The sequence below is a fragment of the Pecten maximus genome, chromosome 17 (assembly GCF_902652985.1).
Source record: "Pecten maximus chromosome 17, xPecMax1.1, whole genome shotgun sequence".
In the NCBI taxonomy this organism is placed as follows: domain Eukaryota; kingdom Metazoa; phylum Mollusca; class Bivalvia; order Pectinida; family Pectinidae; genus Pecten; species Pecten maximus.
In genome coordinates this window covers 14376195-14402815 of record NC_047031.1, presented here as the reverse complement: position 1 = coordinate 14402815, position 26621 = coordinate 14376195, and the positions used below count along the sequence as shown (strand labels likewise).

General features: G+C 37.4%; 1 protein-coding gene across 1 annotated transcript; it reads left to right on the top strand.

Annotated features, from left to right (window-relative positions):
- The first annotated feature begins 16107 nt into the window (after nucleotides 1-16107).
- On the top strand, nucleotides 16108-20495 carry LOC117315129. Its single transcript, XM_033869273.1, has 3 exons — nucleotides 16108-16525; nucleotides 19259-19564; nucleotides 20404-20495. Exons 1-3 carry the CDS (start codon nucleotides 16342-16344, stop codon nucleotides 20493-20495), a joined length of 582 nt encoding a protein of 193 aa, XP_033725164.1. The 5' UTR covers nucleotides 16108-16341.
- Nucleotides 20496-26621: the final 6126 nt, after the last annotated feature.

Sequence of the window (26621 nt, the reverse complement as noted above, 5' to 3'; positions counted from 1 at the left end):
GGGACGATTTTTGGTTTGGTTTATTTTGTTGAGGACTTGATTTTTTTCGTATTTATAATGTGGCATTTATTTTCTTTAAGTGTTTGAGCATAAGCAAATGAGCCTAATTGATTCAAATACATAGTTTCCTGTGTATACAATATTATTGATCACTGCATGTCTGAGCTAAGGATATGGTAGTGTAGCGCGAAAGTGCCCTCAGTGGTAGCGTCGAGCACTCGCTATAATGTCAGAGTTTTGAATAGTTTAGTATACGTCGGCCGTCGAGAACACCGTCTCCCGGTTTCAGACCCTTGTATTCAGTATCAGCAACATATACAACAGTTACGCAGTTTGAGGTAAATCCATACGCACTCGCTACACGCATACATGTCGGACGCACGGGAGGCCGTCCTTAAATGACCTTAGCTGTTAATAGGACGTTAAACAAAATAAACCAAACCAAACCTCTCAAACATATCAAGCACAATCCAACATAGCAACACCAAGGCATCCCGAATTCGAAATCCCCGAGATCTCTCTCACCTTTCCTAAAATATTAAAGTCTGTCGAGCAACGATTGCCCGATTGTCCTGAACTCACCTTATGACATAAGTTGACCAAATCCTGTCGGAGCAGTCCAGTGAATGACCGGTGTATTACGCTGCCTAAAATCTCGCGGTCAGCGTGTACATAATTAAGTCGGGCAATCTATGACAAGTGGCATTTGGGCACCCCATCTAATATTACCCATGGTCAATATAAACCTGAACTACTATTGAATAAGGAAATATACTACAGTATGGTTAAACCATGAGGTAGCACTATAAAGCTGTTAAAGGGACATCACGGTAAAAACGTATATATAAACGTAATATCCAGAGTCGATCGCTATGTCCAGGGAGGCCGTCCTTAAATGACCTTAGCTGTGAATAGGACGTTAAACAAAATAAACAAAACCTAACCAAATTCCTGCTAAATTTCATTGAATTTGGATTAGGGATTTTGGAAAAGAAGTCGAAAATGTAAATCGTTTACGGACGGACGACGCACGACGACGGACAAAAGGCGATTAGAATAGGTCACTTAGGACTTTGACTCAGGTGACCTAATAAAACAATATCATACTCTTCTCCTCTATGCATGTGGTCTTCTGGTTGTTTGTCTTCCCTGGATTGATGCAGTGTTGGATCAAGCTGACCTTTTCTGTAATCAGACTTCGACTTCTTCGCGTGCTCCCTGCGCTGTACTACCAACTGCTCAAGTCTTCTCTTCTTAACATCAGGTTTGTACTGGCGCTTGCGATAATATATCTCCTCAGAGCTTATTTGGTCCAGCTGATGTCTTACGGCATTACTCACAATAGTCCCAACGATATGCTCAACTTTTTGCTGTGTGGCCTTGCCTGCTATGTTATTCACAGTTAGTATGGTGTTATCCAGTCGTCCCTCAGCATTCGGTCCAAAGTTCTGGTACTTTTAATTACTTCAAAATACAAGAGATCCCAGAGGGATCTTGGCGCCCACCATTGAATGATCTTTATAGGTTCCATGTCAGATTGATCTTTTCCCTACTTTTCCCTTCCTCTAAGTCTTACTTATCTGTGTAAATTCAGAAACAGCCCTCTAGTACTTTTCAAACAAGGGGAACCTATATACAGAATTTAAGATTTAGCTATAATGGCTGTCTGTCGGCCATGTTGTTTTCGTATTGGTCCCAATATGCAAAACTAGGCACTGAGGGGAACCTACATATGAAATTTGAAAAAGATCCCTTCAGTACTTTCACAGAAATAGCGATAACAAACTTCAATCGTCAAAATCCGAAATGGCTGCCTGTCGGCCATGTTGTTTTCTGATTAGTCTCAAAATGCAATATGCATAACTAGGCACCGACGGGAACATGCATATGAAATTTTAGAAAGATCCCTTCATTACTTTCTGAGAAATAGCGATAACAAACTTCAATTGTCAAAATCCAAGACGGCTGCCTGTCAGCCATGTTGTTTTCTGATTGGTCTCAAAATGCAATATGCATAACTAGGCACTGAGGGGAACCTGCATATGAAATTTCAGAAAGATCCCTTCATTACTTTCTGAGAAATAGCGATAACAAATTTAAATTGTCAAAATCCAAGATGGCTGCCTGTCAGCAATGTTGTTTTCCTATTGGTCTCAAAATGCAATATGCATAAGTTGGCATCAAGGGGAACCTACATATGAAATTTGAGAAAGATCCCTTCAGTTCTTTCACAGAAAAAGCGATAACAAATTTCAATTGTCAAAATCCAAGATGGCTGCCTGTTGGCCATGTTGTTTTCCGATTGGTCTCAAAATGCAATATGCATAACTAGGCACTGAGGGGAACCTGCATATGAAATTTCAGAAAGATCCCTTCATTACTTTCACAGAAATAGCGATAACAAACTTCAATTGTCAAAATCCAAGATGGCTGCCTGTCGGCCATTTTGTTTTCCGATTGGTCCCAAAATGCAATATGCATAACTAGGCACCAAAGGGAACCTACATATGAAATTTGAGAAAGATCCCTTCAGTACTTCCTCAGAAATAGCAATAACAAACTCCAATTGTCAAAATCCAAGATGGCTGCCTGTCGGCCATGTTGTTTTCTGATCGGTCCCAAAATGCAATATGCATATCTAGACATATCTAGACACCAAGAGGAACCTACATATGAAATTTGAGAAAGATCCCTTTAACCCTTTGCCACATGTAAGCGCCTCTGGACGCCTTTACCCCTTGCCACATGTAAGCGCTTCTCGACGCCTCTGCATTATCTCCATGTAAGCGCTTCTCGACGCCTCTACGTTATCTCAATGTAAGCGCCTCTCGACGCCATGCCGGTTCGGTAAACTTAGACATGGAAAATCCCGTGATTGAGAGCGACACCTATCTGGAAATCCCTGATACTATTTTAAGAAGATATCAATGCATCGACCAATCAGATTTGTACACGTCATTCATACGAAAGTTTTTGAATAAATTAACCTAGAAAGTGTGAGTCATGAGTGTAGAAAAGTGTCACAACAACCGGGGTAATGGCGTCTGTCGCTACAATATTGCGGGACATATTTGAGGACGATGATGAGGATTTAGAATTTGATGGTTTCGGGCCCGAAGACATCGAGTCTGATATTGACTTAAACGATGTTCTTAACGAACTGTCAACTGACGATGAGTCAGAGAATGAGGATAAACCGCGACCAGGTACTAATGTACTGCCGCCATTAGGTAGGCCTAATGTTGACGATCCTGAATGGTCGCGAGATTTGTCCCCCATCACTGTTAATGCTTTTGTTAGGGAAACGGGACCTATACTACCAGAAAACTTCGATGTTAATTCTGCAAGTCCCATTGACTATTTCCATATATTCTTCAATGAAAATCAGTTTTCTGCCATCGCTAGGCACACAAACAACTACGCTCGCTGGCGTTTAGAAACCGAAAATAGAGGTGACCCAAAATGGTCGGATACCAATTCGGCCGAAATAAAAGCGTTTATCGGCATAAACGTACTGATGGGTATACAATATATGCCAGAAACGGACATGTATTTCGTCAATACATGCCCGCTAAACCCATCAAGCGCGGTATTAAGATTTGGATGCGGTGTGATGCTGAAACTGCTTACCTCTCTCGCTTTCAGATATATTTGGGGGAAAAAGAGGGTGGTGTGGAACATGGCCTTGGATATAATGTAGTCACAAGCTTGTGTGATGACATACATTACCACAATCACCATGTCTACTTTGACAATTATTTCACTGGAGTGAAATTATTGGAGGATTTACATGATCATGGCATATATGCATGTGGTACTTGTCGTTCTAATCGTTCTGGGTTTCCAAAAGAATTTAAGAAACCGGGAAAAATGAACAGGGGGGAATACAAAGTGTTGCAAAAGGGCGAGTCAAATTTGGTAGCCACAGTTTGGAAGGACAAAAAGCCTGTCTTCAACTTGTCTACCCTCAGTGATCCTGAAGGGGAAGTTAGGGCAGCACGTCGAGTTGGTGCAAATGTCCTGGATCTTCCACAGCCTCTGACTGTGTATTCTTACAATAAATACATGGGTGGTGTTGACCGGCATGACCAGTTGAGAATGGCGTATGATGTTGGCCGGGCATCAAAGAGATGGTGGCGATATATCTTTTGGTTCTTGGTCAATTGTGCTATTGTCAACTCGTTTATTGTCTACAAAATGGTGTCAAAGCGTCAGACCAAAAGGAAAAGATATCGCCACCTTGACTTTAGGAATGAGTTGGTCAGGGACCTGATAGGTGGTTACACAACCCGCAAACGCCAATCTCAACAAATGGATAACCCAGGCATTGTCCTGCAAGAAAATGTAGGTGGTCACATAAATTCCCGTCTTCCTGGCCCTAAACGCAGATGTCGTTTTCATCTTACTGCCCACAAGCAAAGAAAAGAAACTGTTTATGGATGTGTAGTGTGTGGTGTCCACCTCTGTAAAGATGGGTGCCACAATCAGTTCCATGTTCAGTAACATTTCAGTAACATTTCAAATTCAGAAACACTTTGTCGCAACATTGGATATAGGCAAGCGCTTAAGCCTGAACTATTGATTCAGTTTGTTTCATTTGGAATTTAATGTTTAATCATTTCATGTGCATTATTTCATTGAATTTTAAACTGTTTATGGATGTGTAGTGTGTGGTGTCCACCTCTGTAAAGATGGGTGCCATAATCAGTTCTGTGTTTGAAGTAACATATTCAGAGACACATTCTTTTCGCGACATCGGATATAGGCTAAAGCCTGAACTGTTCAAAAATTTGGATATCCAATCTGTTTCATTTTGGAGTTAACATTAAATCATTTCATGTACAGGAATTCATTGAATTATAAATTACATTGCCAAAATATTTTGAAATTTGTCTATTCTGTTCGTATACAGCTGATTTCATGATTATGTATTGTTGGTTTTATGAAGAAAAGAGCACATAATTAAAATCTAAGAAATTCTTAACATAATTGTAACTTACCAAAAATGTCTAAAACAACTATTTCACTTTCAAAATTAGGTTTAGAAAAATTATTCAAAACAAAGCTTAATTTCTCAAAAACTGCCATTGAGATGGTGTATGTACATTTCAGTCAGCGCAACAATGTTGCATTGCAACAATGTATCTTTGCCCATCAGCACAGAGTGCTGAAGTGTTATAACCTGCATGTGGCAAAGGGTTAATACTTTCTCAGAAATAGAGATAACAAACTTCAATTGTCAAAATCCAAGATGGCTGCCTGTCAGCCATGTTGTTTTCAAATTAGTCTCAAAATGCAATATGCATAACCAGGCACAAAGAGAAACCTGCATATGAAATTTGAGAAAGATCCCTTCAGTACTTTCACAGAAATAGCGATAACAAACTTCAATTGTCAAAATCCAAGATGGCTGCCTGTTGGCCATGTTGTTTTCCGATTGGTCTCAAAATGCAATATGCATAACTAGGTACTGAGGGGAACCTGCATATGAAATTTCAGAAAGATCCCTTCATTACTTTCACAGAAATAGCGATAACAAACTTCAATTGTCAAAATCCAAGATGGCTGCCTGTCGGCCATTTTGTTTTCCGATTGGTCCCAAAATGCAATATGCATAACTAGGCACCAAAGGGAACCTACATATGAAATTTAAGAAAGATCCCTTTAATAGTTTCTCAGAAATAGAGATAACAAACTCCAATTGTCAAAATCCAAGATGGCTGCCTGTCGGCCATGTTGTTTTCTGATCGGTCCCAAAATGCAATATGCATATCTAGACACCAAGAGGAACCTACATATGAAATTTGAGAAAGATCCCTTTAATACTTTCTCAGAAAAAGCGATAACAAATTTCAATTGTCAAAATCCAAGATGGCTGCCTGTCGGCCATGTTGTTTTCCGGTTGGTCTCAAAATGCAATATGCATAACTAGGCACTGAGGGGAACCTGCATATGAAATTTCAGAAAGATCCCTTCATTACTTTCACAGAAATAGCGATAACAAGAATTGTTTACGGACGGACGGACGGACCACGGACGCAGGGCGATTTGAATAGCCCACCATCTGATGATGGTGGGCTAAAAAACCCGAGTCCTCTGGTTCAGGAATCATTTGATGATAATAAATCTTATATAAGATACTCTGGTATAATTATTGTAAACAATATGATAAAGGATGGGGGGGGGGGGGGGGGGGGGGGGGTAGGCAAATTTGTGAAGCATTCCATATCTATATCTATATATATACGTGTATTTATACAGAGGAAATTTGCAAGTTTTAGTTCACCTTCGGTCATGGGAGGTTGATGTAAAATGTCATATTGACCGGGGTAATAAGTAATTTTGAGAAAATATGTATGAAGCTCTAATCTGTACTTTCTACAATGATAAACCAAAACGGAGAAAAATAGTGCTTAGAGAATGGACACAATTATATGCTCTCCAATGTCCAAATGTATCCTATGTAAAATATTAGGAGTTTATTTGACAGAGAAGTATTTAAAATTAATTTTCAATCAAAAATATTTTACATTTCAGGTGCAGCATGAGTTTGCAGCTTCCTAAAAACTGCACAAGAGATAGATTTAAGAGATGATAACGCAGTGCACAACCTGTAGGCCTGAAAGGAAAGGAAGTTAAAGGTTAGGAGGAAAGAGGGGGGCATCCCACAAATTCAAAGAGCCACTGAAGTGATTAAAAAAACGGATGTGAAAAAACCAAAAGCCACTGAAGATGATGGCTTTTGCTGATGTAGCACTAGGTTGTGAATCCTAAGAAAACAAAAACACCCCAAAAAAGACGATTACAGAAACTTTCAACAAACGGAAGAAACTCTAGCTCACCAAAGGAAGCATCAAACACCCCGAAAACGACCTGCATGTCTAAATATGTAGCCCCGAATACATACAAGATACTATTATTGTTAGCTCACCTGCCCGAAGGGAAAGTGAGCTTATGCCGTGGTGCGTCGTCCGTCCGTCCGTCTGGCCGTCGTCAACTTTTTCATTCAAACAACTTCTTCTCAATAACCAAAACGCCCAGGGACTTGATATTGGGCATGTAGCATGCTGGGGTGAAGGGCTACAAAGTTTGTTCAAATAAATGACCTTGACCTTCATTCAATGTCATATGAGTCAAATAGGCTATACTCTTCAAACGATTTCTTCTCAATAACCAAGAGGCCCAGGGACTTTATATTTGGCCTGTAGCATGCTGGTGTGCAGTGCTACAAAGTTTGTTCAAATAAATGACCTTGACCTTCATTCAAGGTCACACGGGTCAAATAGGCTATAATCTTCAAACAACTTCTTCTCAATAACCAAGAGGCCCAGGGACTTGATATTGAGCCTGTAGCATGCTTTGGTGAAGGGCTACCAATTTTGTTCAAATAAATGACCTTGACCTACATTCAAGGTCACAGGGTTGAAATCGGCTTAAATATGTAAACAATAATTTTGCGATAGCCAAGATCCTCGAAGACCTGATATTAGGCCAATAGAATGCTGGAATGAAGGACTAGAAAACTTTTAATATGAATAAAACTAGCTTACAATGATATTTGAATAAAGAGTTAATCAACATAGTATCTTTAGAAATGACCTCAATCAACTTCAAAGTTGCTGTAGAGCCAGATGAGCGATACAGGCCCATTGAGCCTCTTGTTATATGCATATGGTTATCCTTTTCAAACATGTAGGTGAGAGTCCAGATACTGTTGGCAGTTGTTCTGTTGTTGATTGGCTATTACACCTGTTTTCACTGTCAATGAGCCTAATGGTTCTCTGTGAAATGAAAGATACAATAATCTCGAGAACTGTCTTGAAAGACGTGTTCCACAAGGATCAAATTTAATGAAAATACAAGTGTTTTCAAATGTACAATAGATTGTGGTTTGGAATATTATGTTGATATACATTTCTTGCATAGGAATGAAACATTTTCATTCATATCTATATATACACAGTATATACATGTATATGAATGTAAGGATTTACCCCAGGCTTTCTGTTGAAAGACACTGTTGGAGTGTCACTATCTTCAAAATCTTCAAGTATTGTCTGTGCGCTAATTCATCATTGCGCTAACATGTTGAAGTTGTTTTATGCACTAAAATTTGAGCGAGCCAAATAACATGAATATAGACGTACACTGTGTTCTGCATCTTGCTGGAGGTCACTGAATGTGGATTCCCTGTTCGAGTTTGATTGCCTTGGTCTTGTTCTTGACATTGAAGGCAGATCTAAATCTCTGAAGTCATCGGTTTTCTGCAAAAACAAAAATTGTAATAATGACTTAGTATTACTGTCAATCTCTTTTATTCAAACGTCGATCCTCCAACCATATGTATGAATATACAAAACCTATCATTCAATGAATGAATCGTCACTAATACACGTAGTTGTATTTTATTCTCCCTCTCCAAACAATAGATGGTATAACAAAAGACCGAAGTAATACATGGAAACAACGTATGTTTGTATTTGTTTTAAATTGCTAATTATGATAATTGAATATGCTTAAGTTAAAAAACGCATTTGCTCATTATCATAATAGATCACACTAGACATACCTTTTGAGTATGCAAATAAATGCTGATAGGACTGGTCTTAATATGATTAACATATTTCCCGACATTAAAACCTCCCTCTCCATCCATGTCTGGAATAGGGGGGCCAGAGAATGAGGCCAAGTGGTAGTTTACTTCATAGGAAGTTACATTTTGAGCCAACGACTGCCATCCAGGGCAGAAAATTGTCAGCAACTCTCTCATCAGCTCTGCCTTGTTTGTATCCCGATGAAGGTCCCGCACTCGCTGGTCCCCGCCCTTGCTTGCAGAGACAAGATCGAAATTGTCTGGCGTACCTCATGAAAGTAAGTTGCACGGAAACTAAATTTCTATTATTTTTTTTCGGGCAATATTTAGCTACTTGAAAGAAATCGATCAATTTTATAGACTTTGATGTCTTTTACGTTACGCTCTTTGACGTTTTATTTATATCACAAGTTCACATAATCTATTCGTACAAATATATATATTACCATTTTTAACCAACTTTTTTATCATAATGATCTAAATATAAATGACTCTATTTGTCGATGGGCCGTAAAACATAAAAAAACAAACAAAGGTACCTTAGGTAGCACTATAAATCGTCAAAAGTTCCAGCCTATCAGAAGGAGACTTAACACGAACATAGCGCAGCCTCCCAACACACATACGCACTCACCACACGCATGCATGTCGCACGCACGGGTGGCCGTCCTTAAATGACCATAGCTGTTAGTAGGTCGTTAAACAAAATAAACCGAACCAAACCAAACCTTATAAAAATAGTATTTTCAGTAGGTAATAAAAAACAAAGATTAGATATAAGTTTAAATTTTTAATTAGATATGTACACAATAGATATATAACAGAAATATTTCAATAAAGTATGGAGGCACAGTTCATTTTAGCAGAGTTTACAGATTCACGTTAGCAGTTATTTGCTGTAAGTATGGTCGCTGCTACTTGGTGGATTGTCCATTCCTGAACGATAACTTGGCACAGGGGCCGGGTTCCTCGAATGACATGTATCTAATAATCCGAAGTTGGCCTCGGCGCTTTTTGTACGTTAGTTTCTTTTGTCTAAGCCGGTGACATATCTTCCTTCTGTTTACAGAAACCAGTCTCCTGACAACTGATGATCCTGATGTGACATCTGGTCCAACAGATCTCAGCCGAAGGATGGTGGAATCAGCAAAGCCATGGTTGAAGACGTGCACAGCAGTGTGTACCCTCGATGGAAAGTTCCTGTACCAGGTAACACTTTTTGGGTTAATTCGATTGAAAGCTTCAGACTTTTGAGTGTCTGCCAAAACTTTTGTTGTTTCAAACACTCTATGATGAGGAATGTGTCCACACACACTTTAAAATATTTCTCATCCTCTTTTGTCAGAGAGAGTACCGTCCCTTCTGTTAGAAATGTTCGTTTCCAGTGGTCATGTCTCTCACCTTTACAGCAGTAGCTGTAGCGCCGACACATGTCACCACAGTATCCTTTGTAGCACGTTGCTTCTATGTTATCCGGCATATGCTTCTTTATTTTGTCAATGTCTCCATTGTGACATTTGTGGGCCTATACATCATGTAACTATGATTTTTATTCTACCCAATTTTCCCCGTCAAGCCAAAATTCATTTATTTAATATCTTTCTCACCAATTTTCTGATGTCCTCCTGATATCTCAAAGACTACTCTAAAACCAGGAGGTCTTTGAAGCTGTGAACCTTCAGGGGGATGTCACTAATGTTTACTGGTACAGATGACAACCTTCAGGGGGATGTCACTAATGTTTCCTGGTACAGATAACAACCTTCAGGGGGATGTCACTAATGTTTCCTGGTACAGATGACAACCCTTCAGGGGGGTGTCACTAATGTCTCCTGGTACAGATGACATTCTGTTTTCTTTTAGTTCTTTCAGTTCCATCTTTATTTCGGCCAAACACTGAGCAATGCACCTTGTCCTTTCTCTAGTTTTTTCTCTCGTTTCTGGACCAGGTTTGGTTGGTGGCATTGGGATCCGAAAGTCTGGTACTAATTCAAATGAAAACAAATAGTTAAACAAACTTAAGATTACAGCATATTGCAACTTTATCAGTTATATGTGTACTTTAAATTTACTTTCAGATTTAAAGATTTATATAGTGTGGTGGGAGACTGTAAATGGGGCAAAATACATGTATGAACGATTACTGATAGCTAAGAGAACATCACAACTTGCTCTTATTATGTGATCTGGCTTTTTCCTGAGGAGGGTGTAAGGAACCACTGCTGTCCCTACTCTTAACATCTGCAGCATGTAGCGATTTAAAGACATTACCTTTATTTTCCCTATTGGGCCCCGCCCCCTAGGTCCCTCGGGGGTCAGAGTCACCATTTATGCAAAATCTGTTCCCCTCCCACAAGGATGTTCCTGACTTAATTGGGTTCAAATCCATTCATAAATTTATGACTAGTAGCGATTTAAGGGAATTGCTTCCTACAGTGTTCCCACTGATTTTTATGGGAGGCGTGCCTCACATTATAGCATCAGCTATAGGATTTCATTGCGGAACCAATCGTTTGGTACCTCAAGCGGCTATCTCCGTAATCACGGGAGACAACTCGTACATACCGACACAATACACAAACAATTTATCTCGATAGTAGATCTATATTTTGAATGTTGTAATTGTTTATAATTCTCATAAAATCCCCCAAAAGAAATATATATCATTTTACATCGACTTTGAATGCCACCAGAGCCTATTAATTATAACAAAACATATATCTACACATAATGTTAGGCACACAAGTGTAGTCGGTCAGTTATTAGGCCAGCTAGTACCCAGGAGACAGACGGTCGAATATTTTACGCGTATCTGATTGTAAGTAAAAAACCAACGACCTGCATGAATGAGAAAATAAATAGATAAAGATGGATTTTTGTTGAAGAGATAGTATTTCAACCGCCATATAATGTGTTTATATTTTTTATAGGGACGTTTACGCCTGCCATGTTACAATCACCTACGAGATGTGACGTCAAAACCTCTCGCTTTCATTATATTTCCATTCAGGTTTTTTTTCAGTTTCTTTTGGTTCATATATGATGTAGTTAAACTATATATGCATTTATGAAAAATATCAAGACTTCAAATAAAGTGCTATTACACGAAAAATTATATATTTGAGACGTGTGGTGGTAGCCTCATTCAATTCATCGCAGAGTTCCAAGTGCGAGAAGGGTTGGCAACCGGTATACTCGGTACAAGAACCGTACCGATATTCGTTTCACAAAATACCGGTATTTGCAAGAATAAAAACATTAAAATCTGACGTAAAAAACTCGACGAAACAGTTATTTTGTTCAGTTGTTTCAATCACTTACTAAAATGATGTCGCAACTTTACCGCTATTTTCTATGTAAACATCTATCCTAGCTTTACTTGTAGTTTCGTATCCATATGTCTCATTTTTGTTGTGTGTGTTGAAAAGTCGAAATCATTAATCTGTAACTTACAAAAGCTTTAATTGTCTCTTTAGATGTCATATTTCATATTTTTGTATCAAAATATGTAATTAAATCAACGACCACGTGATCCGTCTGTTCACGTCTGATCACATGATCAATCAGTCAAAATGGGAGCGCCTTTTGGATACGAGCTTCGTCCGAAACTCTGTAGTGTGATGTTTGTCACTAGAGTATTTATCAACACGAATTAAAGGCAAGTTGCTTACAAGTTGTTAATCTGTTTGTTCACATGTTTACCTTATTTTTTTCTTTAATTACTCAGGACTAAACTTTGTTTACCGTAAATTACGATTAACGTTAGTGATTCAGAGCCTGATCAGACTGCATCATTAGAACGAAGTCATACCCTTCCTCCACTGCTCTGAGGCAGACATATTGTCGTCCAGATCTACGTTATCGCAGCTAGTATTTCATAAAAAAAAAACATGTATCATGGGTCAGTGATAGTATGCTGAAATCCGATCGTTTATCTTATAAAGCTAACAAAACTATCGCATCTGTTAGTCGTAGTGGTCATTCCGATATTCATGATGTTTACACCGACTGCACTCTTCCCTCACCAAGAATATACAGAATTTGGAATGTCTGGGGTAATATTAACTGCAGATGGTTATAGTATTAATAATAAAGACTTGTACCATAGTCATCTACATTCAGTTATCATAACCGTTGGAATACTCGCCGATAAGTTAACAAAAGAAGGTATCAATAGCTGTATTTGATATGTTAATATATACATATCATTTTCTAATGACGTTTTCATGTAATGTGCTGATGTTGTGAGATGTTTTTGGGTGTTTTAGGGTAAATCGTTCTGCCGCCAGAGCACGCTACTATATGAAAACGTGGAATTATAGGAATTATATCCGACACCGTTTAGTGTCGCTAAGAATTTGGTGCAAATACAATAAAATCGGGTGTGACATAACACGCACCTTACATTTATGGATAAATGAGATATTTATTTACCGAAGAACACCCAGTTAGTCCCATCTAGGTGTTTTATTCCATCCTTCGATTTACGCTAGTCAAAATTTCATACTTGACTCGACGCCATATTGCTAACTATGTAGGTCGCAGTCAGCCAATTACCCTAATCAGTGCGCGTATTTATTACATTTTTACCAGTGAAATATCAAAAATTATTCATTCTATAAAGTGATATTTTTCACTTTTGCTGATTTGACCAATCAAATAAATGATTAGAAAATACCAAAATAATTGACCAATCAGAAAGCCCGACATATATGTCAGCACCTGGACAGGGGAAACTACTTTTTTGTTTACAAATTATCGCTGTAGGCCTAGTTAGCATACGGGGTAGGGTTTTCGTTGTTAAAAAATGTAATAAACAGAATATCTAACAGTGTCTTCAGTAATACCAAATATATTGCACTCGTGTGGCTAATATTTTGATATTTTTCACTCGTGCTGCGCACTCGTGAAAAATATCAAAATATTAGCCCCACTCGTGAATTATATTTGGTATTACTGAAGACACTGTTAGATATCCTCTATATACCTGATATACAAGTCTCTGGCGATGGAGTGAAAAGGGGGAAAAATACATTATTTTTTTTATATATTTTATCCCTTATAATTTATAAATAATGAATTTTTGAATTTAATATAATTCACACAGGTTTTGGGAAATAATAAGCTTAGTTTTCTTAATTTAAACTATGCAAGAAGAAAAACACAATAAAGCATATATGTGGTCTTTTTGGTCCATTGCGTTCCGATTCCGGTGGTGACAGGGCCAGAATAAAATTGGGCTAATTAATAAAATGAAAAATAATTTTAGATAATCAAAATGTATACTAATTGTATACCATATACTACTTTTTGAACTATAATATATATATATCATTAATATCTTCAATAAATATTAATATTCAAAAACTTTCAAAATTCATTTATTGCTGTGAAATTGTTTATATTGTAACCCTGGTATTAATACTAGCCGCAATATACCGCTCAGCTAGAGAGATCTCTTTAGCTAAATTGGTTGAGTGTAAGACTAGTAAGCTAGAGGCCCCGGCTTCGATCCCTAGCGGAGGCAGTGATTTAAATGTAATTAAGCATGCGCTCTGTTTACAATATTTATCACAGGGGGCAGGGGAGGACCAACGTCAAAAAAACTAATTGTTAGATAAATAATCTGACAATCATTTTTTGTGACGTAGGTTTGCGCCTACGCCCTGTGATATTTTTGTCGCCCAACAAGCCCCTTATTTTAGGCAAAACCCCCTTGAAATAATCATCAAGCTCTCTTATTGGTCATGTAAAAAGTATGACATGTACATAAAAGAATAGTTTTGAAACTGATAAGATTTATTGTTTTTATTTCATTTTGTGTTTGCACTTGATTTTCTGATACATGTGAGACATTGCTTTCATGTTATTGGTTGAAAACAAAGTAGTCATCACATGTAAAAATCATGAATGGTTCTACAGTGTTATATTTATTTGTAAGCTATGGGTGATTTACCAGATTATGGTAATGCTCAAAAACAAAAGCATAGGTTTTTCAGTAACACTACAGTAATTGAATCATTTGAGTATCTTTGAATATTGGCCTTTAAATTTTCTGTTGAAAATACGCACAACAATCTGCGGGCTATCGCATATATGGACAGCCATTTTAGGATGAAATACCAAAAATACTAAGCACTGTTTCTTATCACTTAAGTACTTGTTACTTAAGTGTGTTTTTTACTGTAGGTGACAGTGTATTTCTTGGCTCTTAATCAAGTGCAAAAGACATTGCGAGAGGTACATTTACTCGTATTTGAGTGTTTCGACCTAGTGATGTAAATATTATAATGGCGATATCTACTGCTATTAACAAAGTCATCGGCACTTTTAAGGCTGAAATGACACAAGAGATTCCAGAGTAATCTTGGCGCCCACCATTAAATTATCTTTATATGTTCCATGTCAGATTAATCTTCTCTCTATTTTCCCTTCCTCTTACTAATCTGTGTAAATTGAGAAACATCCCTCCAGTACTTTTCAAACAAGGGGAACCTATATATGAAATTTGAGATTTAGAGATAATGACTGTCTGTCGGCCATGCTGTTTCCCGACTGGTCCCAAAATACAATATGCATAATTAAGGACCAAGGGCAACCTACAAATGAAATTTGAGAAAGATCCCTTCAGTACTTTCTAAGAAACGGCGATAACAAGCTTCAATTGTCAAAATCCAAGATGTCTGACTCTCGGCCATGTTTTTTTTTTCTGACTAGTCCAAAAATGCAATATGCATAACAAGAGACCAAGGGGAACATACATATTAAATTTGAGAAAGATCCCATCAGTCCTTTCTGAGAAATAGCGGTAACAAGAATTGTTACGGATGGACGGACCATATGATGGTGGGCTAATAAATGGACAAAAATGTTTTAGCCAACTCTCGAAAACGTTTTAGAACATTTGAATGTATGTCGGTAGCTAACTCCTGTAGCGTATGCAGACATACAGCGTACAATGTGTCTGTCAAAGTTACTGTTCAAAACTTTAAAACTTCTTACATTGTAGAGATGAAACATATATATACACACACACACATTTATGCTGACAACGTTATTATAATACAGTATGTACAGGATTAACAAATTACATGCATGATCCTTTGACAGGCGGCTCATAATTATAATTGTATAGCTCTCTTTTTTCGTTGAAAGAACATTGTTTGTGTTTGGTATTTCCATTGTTCATTTAATTCATACTCAAAAGTTGTAACTATGACTACGTGCTATGTATTCAACATATCAACAATTATATGTTTTCTTGTTATTTCTGTTTCAAATTGAATTACATGTATACTTAAGGACGTTGTAGCTAGTATCCGAGAATCAGGAACGATAACTCTTTACATTCGGAACACCTCTAAATTATTTCTTTTCTGGGGTCATCTAAACGCTTCAATACGCTTCGATGTCAAGCGTATTTATAACGCAGACAATAACACACAGCTGTCAGACGCAGACGACAACATGGATTCTTCCCGGGGTCCTTCCCGGAGTGATAGAGGTCTGTTGGCCATGCGGGTAAGACTTCCCGAAGATCTAAAAGGGGGGCGCATTTTAAAGTTGACACTTCCCGAGTTGATTTAACAGAGGATCACTCCTACGTTTTAGTGAATGAGGCCCCAATTAATATTGTTGCAGACAATCTCGACATAGGTGCGGAGTACGAAATTGGGCCTAATGATAATATTGACCCAACGTGGAAGATTGGTAGGCGGGTTGTTGAGTTAGAGCTGCTGGCTCAAAACATGTTCTGCGATGTATACAATTCGCCCCTCCATCTCTCCAACACACTGTGGGAGCGCAGACTTGGACTTGGAAGCACGCTCCATATTCAGTGCACCAACGCGGTGTGTGATGCTGTATGCCAAGTGGACACTGGAAAACGGGGATCATCAGGGGCGTTTGATGTAAATTCCAAGGCTGCTATAGGTATGTATTTTATTAAATATATGTAGTCTAGTCAATAACAACAAAAGTTACACAAATTTATTGTTAAATAAGGTTATAACTGCCTAACACTGAATAACAGTTTATAACTTTAAGTTGTGTATACATGTATAGCAGCTCACTGAGTTTATAGCTGATGTTATTATTGATGAAGGGACATTGTGAATCATTGTTAAGTCATAAATGCATGCACATGCAGGTACAGTTTCTCAATCTGTGTAGAGGTTAGCCACATATTGACTAATTATACAACTTACAAGACTAACCTCAGTCCTTCATGAATCATTTTATCATACATGTATAGCCATGGGCATCACTCAGAATAAAGCGTGAACCACGCATACTGTATACATTTTGAAAATGTATAGGCCAACCATGCGCACATTGAAAACAGGAAAATGATTTAATGAGCATGACATGCAAGAACAGATAGGCATAGACGAGGTTACAATAATATTGTTGAAAATGATTCTCGGAATTCGATGTCCAATGCAGACAAGTTATTTAAAATATTTTGTGAAGTCCTACGTACGCCGTTTCGGAGGAGGTACGAGGAAGGTATAACACATTTAGATGGTAGGCCTATAGCAAGCAGCATGAAGCTCGAGAAGAAAACATGCAGGCAATTTCAATTTTTACATTATAATATCATTTATGATGACATGAATTTTTAAGCCAATAGAAATGCTTCTTACATACAGTATTAACGTATGATTTTTAGCTCACCTGGACCGAAGGTCCGGTGAGCTTATGTCATGGCGCAGCGTCCGTCGTCTGTCCGTCCGTCCGTCCGTCCGTCCGTCCGTCCGTCGTCCGTCAACATTTACTTCAAATCGCTACTAGTCAAGAAGTTCTTATTGGATTTTGACCAAATTTGGCCAGAAACATCCTTGGCAGAAGGGGAACAGATTTTGCATAAATGGTGACTCTGACCCCCGAGGGGCCAAAGGGGCGGGGCCCAATAGGGGAAATAGAGGTAATTCTTTTAAATCGCTACTAGTCATAAAGTTATGAATGGATTTGAACCCAACTTGTTCAGTGACATCCTTGGGGGAAGGGGAACAGATTTTGCATAAATGGTGACTCTGACCCCCGAGGGGCCAAAGGGGTGGGGCCCAATAGGGGAAATAGAGGTAATTCCTTTAAATCGCTACTAGTCATAAAGTTATGAATGGATTTGAACCCAACTTGGTCAGAAACATCCTTGGGGGAAGGGGAACAGATTTTGCATAAATGGTGGCTCTGACCCCTGAGGGGCCAAATGGACAGGGCCCCAATAGGGGAAATAGAGGTAATTCCTTTAAATCGCTACTAGTCATAAAGTTATGAATGGATTTGAACCCAACTTGGTCAGAAACATCCTTGGGGGAAGGGGAACAGATTTTGCATAAATGGTGACTCTGACCCCCGAGGGGCCAAAGGGGCGGGGCCCAATAGGGGAAATAGAGGTAATTCCTTTAAATCGCTACTAGTCATAAAGTTATGAATGGATTTGAACCCAACTTGGTCAGAGACATCCTTGAGGGAAGGGGAACAGATTTTGCATAAATGGTGGCTCTGACCCCGGAGAACCCAAAGGGGCGGGGCCCAATAGGGGAAATAGAGGTAATTCCTTTAAATCACTGCTTGTCATAAAGTTATGAATGGATTTGAACCCAATTTGGTCAGAGACATCCTTGGGGGAAGGGGAACAAACTTTGCATAAATGGTGACTCTGACCCCCGAGGGGCCAAAGGGGCGGGGCCCAATAGGGGAAATAGAGGTAATTCATTTAAATCGCTACTAGTCATAAAGTTATGAATGGATTTTAACCCAATTTGGTCAGAAACATCCTTGGGGGAAGGGAAACAGATTTTGCATAAATGGTGACTCTGACCCCAAAGGGGCCAAAGGGGCAGGCCCAATAGGGGAAATTCATTTAAATCGCTACTAGTCATAAAGTTATGAATGGATTTTAATCCAATTTAGTCAGAAACATCCTTGGGGGAAGGGGAACAGATTTTGCAAAAATGGTGGCTCTGACCCCAAAGGGGCCAAAGGGGCGGGGCCCAATAGGGGAAATAGAGGTAATTCCTTTAAATCGCTACTAGTTATAAAGTTATGAATGGATTTGAACCCAATTTGGTCAGAAACATCCTTGGCAGAAGGGGAACAGATTTTGCATAAATGGTGGCTCTGACCCCAAAGGGACCAAAGGGGCGGGGCCCAATAGGGGAAATAGAGGTTATTCCTTTAAATCGCTACTAGTCATAAAGTTATCAATGGATTTGAACCCAATTTGGTCAGAAACATCCTTGGGGAAAGGGGAACACATTTTGCATAAATGGTGACTCTGACCCCCCGAGGGGCCAAAAGGGTGGGGCTCAATAGGGGAAATAGTTTTAATTCCTTTAAATCGCTACTAGTTATAAAGTGATGAATGCATGCATGTTCTAAAAACAATTCTTGAGGTCTTTCAGACCTTTAGAGAGTCTGGACGTCATTAATCTTTAAAGCAGTTCGGATTCCCACACTATAACGATATATAGCATTGTTAGAGATTTACAAATAAAACAAATTCAATATGAACATTATTTTGACATTTGGTCCAATCCAACCAGGTGAGCGATACAGGCCCCATGGGCCTCTTGTTTTTATTAAATTGTTGAATTTCATTTTAAAGATATAATGTTGTTTAAAATTGAAAAAGAAATATGAATGATTAATTGATTTTAGGTATGGTTCATGCTGGAATTGGCCCATCACAGGTTAATAATTTTCTGGTGGAGTGCAACATACCCCCCATTGCTACATCCACTCTTAAAAGAAAAGAGTCACTGATTGGAAAGACTTTGGTGGAAGCTGCATCAACATCATGCAGAGATGCTCAAACTGAAGAAAAAGAATTGAGTTCAGAAAAGGTAATTTTATTGGACATGTTTTCTTTATCTCCTTTTGCATTACATATTTTGTCATATATGTCACAAATGGTAAGTTCAAAATGTACATTTGTAACCAAATTTTCAGCAATTAACATAAACAGTAATTTAAAAAATTATATTATTAAAATTCCATTTCATTATGTAAAGCATTGAACTATACTTTCAGTTGTTATAGTTCAATACATAATATTAACAATTTTGAATGTTTCAGTCTTGTAGAATTTTTTTTTACCAAAATTCAGCATTTACTTCAAATAAGTGCATGTATGATATCGCGTGTACCTGTTTACTGATTAGAACAGCCATTTTCAAGAGACGGTCTGTGGTATTCAACATACGTCATATGATGATAATGTCAACAATTTCCATTCCTTGGCCGAACTTTGTGAGGTGTTAATCAGCAACTAGTTTTGGTAAGGTTATATAGTGAAAATACCATTTACTGGTGAATATATGCCAGGTAATAATAATGAATTATTTTACTATATAATTAACAGTATTAACATGTATAATATTGTTAACAGAATTAAAGAACATGATATCTATTTACAAATCCAATAAGATATCTCTCTGACCAGCATGGTACATAACAGGATATTTCTATCCTATATATATTATATATGTAATAGTAATATCATAGTCATATATTATATATATTTTACCTATGTAAAACATTAACAATGTTCTTAATAATACTGAACAGTTATTAATGACAATAATGTATCTTATATGTAGCGGGACAGGGCCGGTGACCAGGTAGCTCAACTGGGTATAGAGCATCCGTCTATGTACTACGGAGTTTGGAGTTTCCGAGTTCAATTTCTGTCCTGGTCCCATTGCTTTACAATTCCTTCTCCTGTGACATCATATATGGAGCATATATAAATTACGTTGCTGAGTACAATTATCCAATTGTATGACTATTGTTGCTTTATACAGACTCTCCGATCGAGGATTCCAGCTTGATGTGTTTCATGCAGATAACGACTCCACAACAACTGCAAGAATGCTTTTGGACTTCCCAAAATTAGAGAAAAAAGATGACCAAAATCATGTCAAAAAAGGGATATCAAAGTCCCTATATGAGCTATCCAAGAAGTAAGTTTTAACTATGATAATTATAGTATGCCACTCAATAAAATGGGAGGAGGGGTAATTAATAAATATTTATGCATTCATGGAAAAATTACATCATGTGCTGTCCATATCCACGAAGCATTTTGTTTTAGTTATGTAACATAGAGGCTATTAGAAGACAAAAAGTAAAGATAATGTAAGATTTATCACAAACAAAAGAGTGTCCCCCAATGTTTATTGTTTTTATTAGTAAACAAATGATAATGCTCTGTATACATGTAGCTACTTTTCCTTTAAGACACAAGGAACTCAAACATGCTGCAGTCATACCATACATCATGAGATGCTTCATGTATGCAATAACGGGAAGCAACACAGAAGCAGAACTGGAACTTTCACTAAAGAGGATCGTTCCACATATCTTTGGTGAACACACTGGTTGTTCTACTGTCAAATGGTGCACATATAAGGATGATCCCCAAAAATTCAGGTAAAATACTTATATTATTGGTCCAGTGACTGACTTCATTTGTAACTATTGTGTAAAGGTTAAATTCAATATTACATGAACACTTGTCCTAGATCCTCTGTATCATATTTCAATTTAACCTGTTTGTTAATAACTGTAAGTTGTATAAATAAAGGATCTTAAATGAGTGGCATTATAATGTATTATGAAATTGATTGAACAAGTTCTATAATTTGATATATCATGAGCCTTTAGGCGAGTTTAAATATAATCAACTCCATATTACATTGACACAAGTGTAAGATTCTATTTATCACGCAACTCATATTTATGAGAAAATAAACAAAAACCTCAATGTTTTTCTCTGCAAGACGGGTGACGTCATTTATTGATGACCTCACAATAGTACTATTTTAGATAATATATGTAATACAATAATTATTTATTATTTATGACATGGGCATATATTACAGGGGAAAACGGGTAAGTTAAGTATAAGATTAGGATGTAATTGACCCTCAGACATTGCAAGTCTCCATCAGTTATATTGTATCATGGAATGTAAATCATTCTGAAAACAACAAAGGCTTGTTTCATATGAATTTAACAAACTTGTCCATTAAATATTACTTGAACACAATGCATATACTTATAAATTATGCAAAAGAAAAATTCATTGATTTATATAAATAATATAATTTGAATATGTAGGTACAAAAGTCTTCCCAATGGCACTGCCTTACAAGATCCCACACTGAGGACACGCCTGGAAGAACTAGTTGCCAAATATTCATGCCGGTCTGGAAACCTCCTGAATTTGGGCTCCACACAAGCAAATGAAAGTTTTAACAGCCTTGTTTCCACAAAAACACCGAAAGCCAAGTAAGAGTTGCAGTAGTTGTAAGAAACTAATTTCTTTAATATCATTAACCTGGTCCGAATGACCAGTGAGCTTATGCCGTAACGCGGCATCCATCGTCCATCAGCTAGTCTGTCCACTTTTGCCCTTCAAATGACTTCCTCTAGAAACTGTAATAATCAGGGTCCTGCTATTTGGCCACTAGAAAACTGTAATACCCAGTAACCTGATATTTGGCCAGTACTTAGGTACCTGCAAAGGAGTGCTACAAAGTTTCCTCATATAAATTACCTTGACCTTTCTTATATATTGTGTTTAGTTCAAAGGTCAGCTTTATGCCCTGGACAGGGTCAAAGGTTAACATGAATTATCATGGGTAAAAGTTTTAAGAATCGTGTTTCATTAGGCCCAGGGTGCCTGAGAAGGAGTGCTATAAAGTTTCCTCAAATAAATGACCTTGACCTACTTAGCTATAAAGCTATGAAATCTTGCAAAGTTTTCTGATGTTCTGTGTTCATGTGTACAACTGGCTTTATATTTTGTGTTTTCAGATTCTATGGCAGCTCAGATTCATTAATGAATAGGGTATCTGCATCTGTTCTTCAAAAGAATGAAGGTCATAATTATTTACCTAGGGTAAAGTTTATTTTTCAATTGCAGTAAAGTCATGTCAACATACATTCGAAAGTTTTAATATAGATCTTAAAATGTTGTAATACAATTTCCTGTATAATTCAATTCCCTATGTCAGACTTCTCATGGTCTCATACCAATGCTAATTTTAATGTACATCTTCACAATTGGAATTTGTTTCCTGTTAATTATGCATACACATTATTAGCTCACCTGACACAAAGTGTCTGTGAGCTTATGGTGTTGATGCAGCGTCCTTCATCTGTCTAGTTTTTCCTTTTTAACAACTTCTTCTAGCTCTATCCAGTGCTATAAAGTTTACTCATATACAATAAAATACGTTGTAACGAACATGCTTACAACAAATTCATTGATTTAACATAATATTTCTATTCCCCGTGGAATTATTGTCTATAACCTGGCAATTTCTAAGTATCACAGGTAATATATCGATGCTTAATTGGTTTTAGCCACATAACATATATTTGGGACATGGATCACTTTGGTGAGGTATTGTTATGTATAAAATTAGGTTACTCTGACCTACATTTTGAGCTTTATCTACATCAAAGAACAAATTTGTCTTGGTTCCATTTTCTACACTACTTGTCACTGGAACTTCATACTTGCAGCATGGGATCACCTTGTCCTTCCACACTTTAACTTGTCTGCCGGTTCTATCTCTTACACTACTTGTCACATTTGTTTTGTAATTCGCTGAATTGTCTCCTTGTATATGCATATGTAATAAATAATAATATTTTGTCACAGGTAAATGAATCGGCCCTTCTTTCCCCTGGCGAGTTCACCGTCAAACTGTCAACAAAATTGGACAATGCTCGGTCAGCCCGTAAAGAAAAGGAAAAGACCAGAGAATACAAATTAAGAAGGGTTGAGTTGAAACGGAAAAAAAAGGTTGAAAGAACAGTCATCATATGTAAAGGAAGGTACTACCTATGAAACTGATATTGATCTAACCATTAACAACAGTAGTGATCCAGATGTACAAACTATACCATCAGTATTGTCCTTGGATGAATCCAAATCTTTGGTTTTCTTTGATTTGGAAACAACTTCTGCTTCACGTCAAAGTGACATTACTCAAATTGCTGCTGTTGTTAATGGTGACAATATTTTTCATAGATATGTCCTGCCAAGGTGTGACATAGCAATCAAAGCATCGGAAGTTACAGGACTGACCTATTCAAGGTCATTAAGTAAGATGTACCTCAGGGGAAAGGAGATTGAGAATGTGACCTCCATCCATTCAGCTTTGTTGGATTTCTTAGATTTTTTGAAAACTCTCCCCAATCCTATTCTTGTTGGTCATAATGCAGCATCGTTTGATATACCTATCCTTACAAACAGATTGAGAGAGTTCCAGTTATGCTCGTCATTTGCCAATGTTGTAAAAGGATATATGGACACTCTTAGGTTAGCAAGACGCTTGTTTCCCAAGAAGGAGGTTGGATCTCACAGCCAAGAATCGTTGGTAAGGAAGTTCCTTGGGATGTCGTATGAGGCACACAATGCAGTTTTTGATGTGAAAGCCCTCCAAGACTTGTTTAACTTAAAAATGAGTGCAAAGTGGTCAGTTGACGATGTGTTCAGTATGAACTTTTTATCTTGTAAAAAGTCTTATGACACCTTGGTAAGCAAGAAAGCCATGAACAAATTATCAGCTGAGAAATTGTCCAAAAATGGTATCCATTTCAATCACTTGAAACTGGCATACAGCAGGAATGCTATCTCTGGAGTGAAAGTAATTTTATGTGAAAATAAAATACAGAAATGTTTCATTTCCAACATTGTCAAATGTATTCAGAAAGAAGAGTGATGTATCAGATGAAAAATCACTTGGTTGTGTAAATATTTGTATTTGTTTAAAATTGGATAAGCGGAATGTAAGTTATCTTTAGATTCATGAGATAGATCATGATGAAACTGCTGATGATTTATTTATTGAGAGGTTTAGTTTCAGGAGACAGATCCTGTGCTCATAGCAATTGCTCTCACTTTTAATTTTGTGTGTCCATTATTAACAGTTGCTGTATTCAGTGTTTCTCATAACGTTTATTTTACATGATCTGTATGCGATAATTTATCTTTTGTTATCACTACATTTGTGTTCATACTTGTTTTCAATTTTATAAAAAAAAAAAATGAAAAAATATTAAAAAAAACTTTAAACCAGCCCAACCAATTGCAAGACAGCTACATGCTGCATATTAGTTATAGCCAAACTTGAACTGAAAGTTTATATAATGGTTGTGTCCGTCCTAAGCCGGAGAAATTTCAGTCTGATTAGAATACGAATGTCATTATCAATACAATAATTAGTAATGACAAGTATTTCAATCATAATGGGAGAAAAATGGTGAAGGGAGTTTTTTTTTAATTTGGTTTTATTATTTGACTTTGAACTCTCATTGTATAAAGAATAACAATTGTAGAATGTGACTAGAGATGTTGCAACTTCTGTTGCTTCTAAACAAAATTTGGCTTCATATCGAATGAAATCATATGCTGATGTACATGTCAATAAAATTGCAAGTTCGTGAAGACAATATAACTTACATTTGTGAATGATCTAAACCAGTAATCTCAATTATTGATGCTATTTTAAGTTTATTCATTAAATAACTGAATTATATTTAAATGATGTTGTTGGCTTTTTTCATAACACCCACTACCCTATATTTTGGTAATGTGTGCATTTAGTAATATATATACTGAAACATTTAAATTAGGTACTCGGGGTTCATTTTGGAGGGGGCCATATAGGGCCATTGGCCATCAAATTTACTGAATGGCCGACATGATTAGGACAAATCTTTAAATTTTCTTATGTAATGACCCACACATATTAGTTTTCTTGAAAATCAGCTAAATTTAATGGCCCATCAATTTGATAAACCGAAATGATCCCTGTGTACTGATGTTTCCAGTATATGACGTCATAGAATAGACAGATGTACCAAAATTGGGGTGAAGTATTTAGGGGGGTGGGGTAAGAAAATGTCACATATTTCAAAAACTGACCATAGAAAGTTTCCGTAAAAAATCATGGCTATGCAGTAATATTGTTGACATATCCTGTTAGTTTTTTGAGAAAATTAAATGACACAATTATTTTACAAAAAATTTTGAAATCAGAAATAATCATAAAAATGACCATATAAAATAGAATCATGATAACGAAATCTGCGGCTTCACATGCTATTATTTGTATATTAAGCATCCAATACATAATAAAATGCGATATATACATTCACTAGAGGTTAATCAAGCTACAGAAGCATTTATTAGGTCATCTGACCCGAAGGGTCAGGATGACCTATAGTCATCATGTTTCGTCCGTCGTCGTGCGCCGTCCGCCGTGCGCCGTCCGCCGTGCGTAAACTTTTCACATTTCAAACTTCTTCTCAAGTTCCACCAGTGGGATTGAGCTGAAACTTGCCTGAAATGATGCTTGGATGGTCCTGACCAAGTGTTGTTATTTTTCGGGTCAGTCTGAAATCCAAGATGGCCACCATGGCCGCCATTTTGAAAACACATTTGAAACTTCTTCTCAAGTTCCACTGGTGAGATTGAGCTGAAACTTGCCTGAAATGATCCTGGGATGGTCCTGAGGAAGTGTTGTTATTTTTCAGGTCGGTCAGAAATCCAAGATGGCCGCCATGGCAACCATCTTGAAAAATACATTTTAAACTTCTTCTCCAGTTCCACTGGTGCGATTAAGCTAGAAATTGGTGAGGATGTTAAGGAAGGAAAGCCAATAAAGTGTTGTTATTTTTCGGCTTCGTAAAAACTTTGACATTGCAGCCACGGCAGCCATTTTGTAACATGATTGCGCAATCATGGTTCTTCTGAACAACACCTATTTCAAACTTCTTCTCAAATTCCATCAGTGGGATTCAGCTCTAACTTACCAGAAATGATCCTGGGATGGTCCTGACCAAGTGTTGTTATTTTTCAAGTCGGTCAGAAATCCAAGATGGCCGCCATGGCAACCATCTTGAAAAACACATTTTAAACTTCTTCTCCAGTTCCACTGGTGCGATTGAGCTGGAAATTGGTGAGGATGTTAAGGAAGGAGAGCCAATAAAGTGTTGTTAT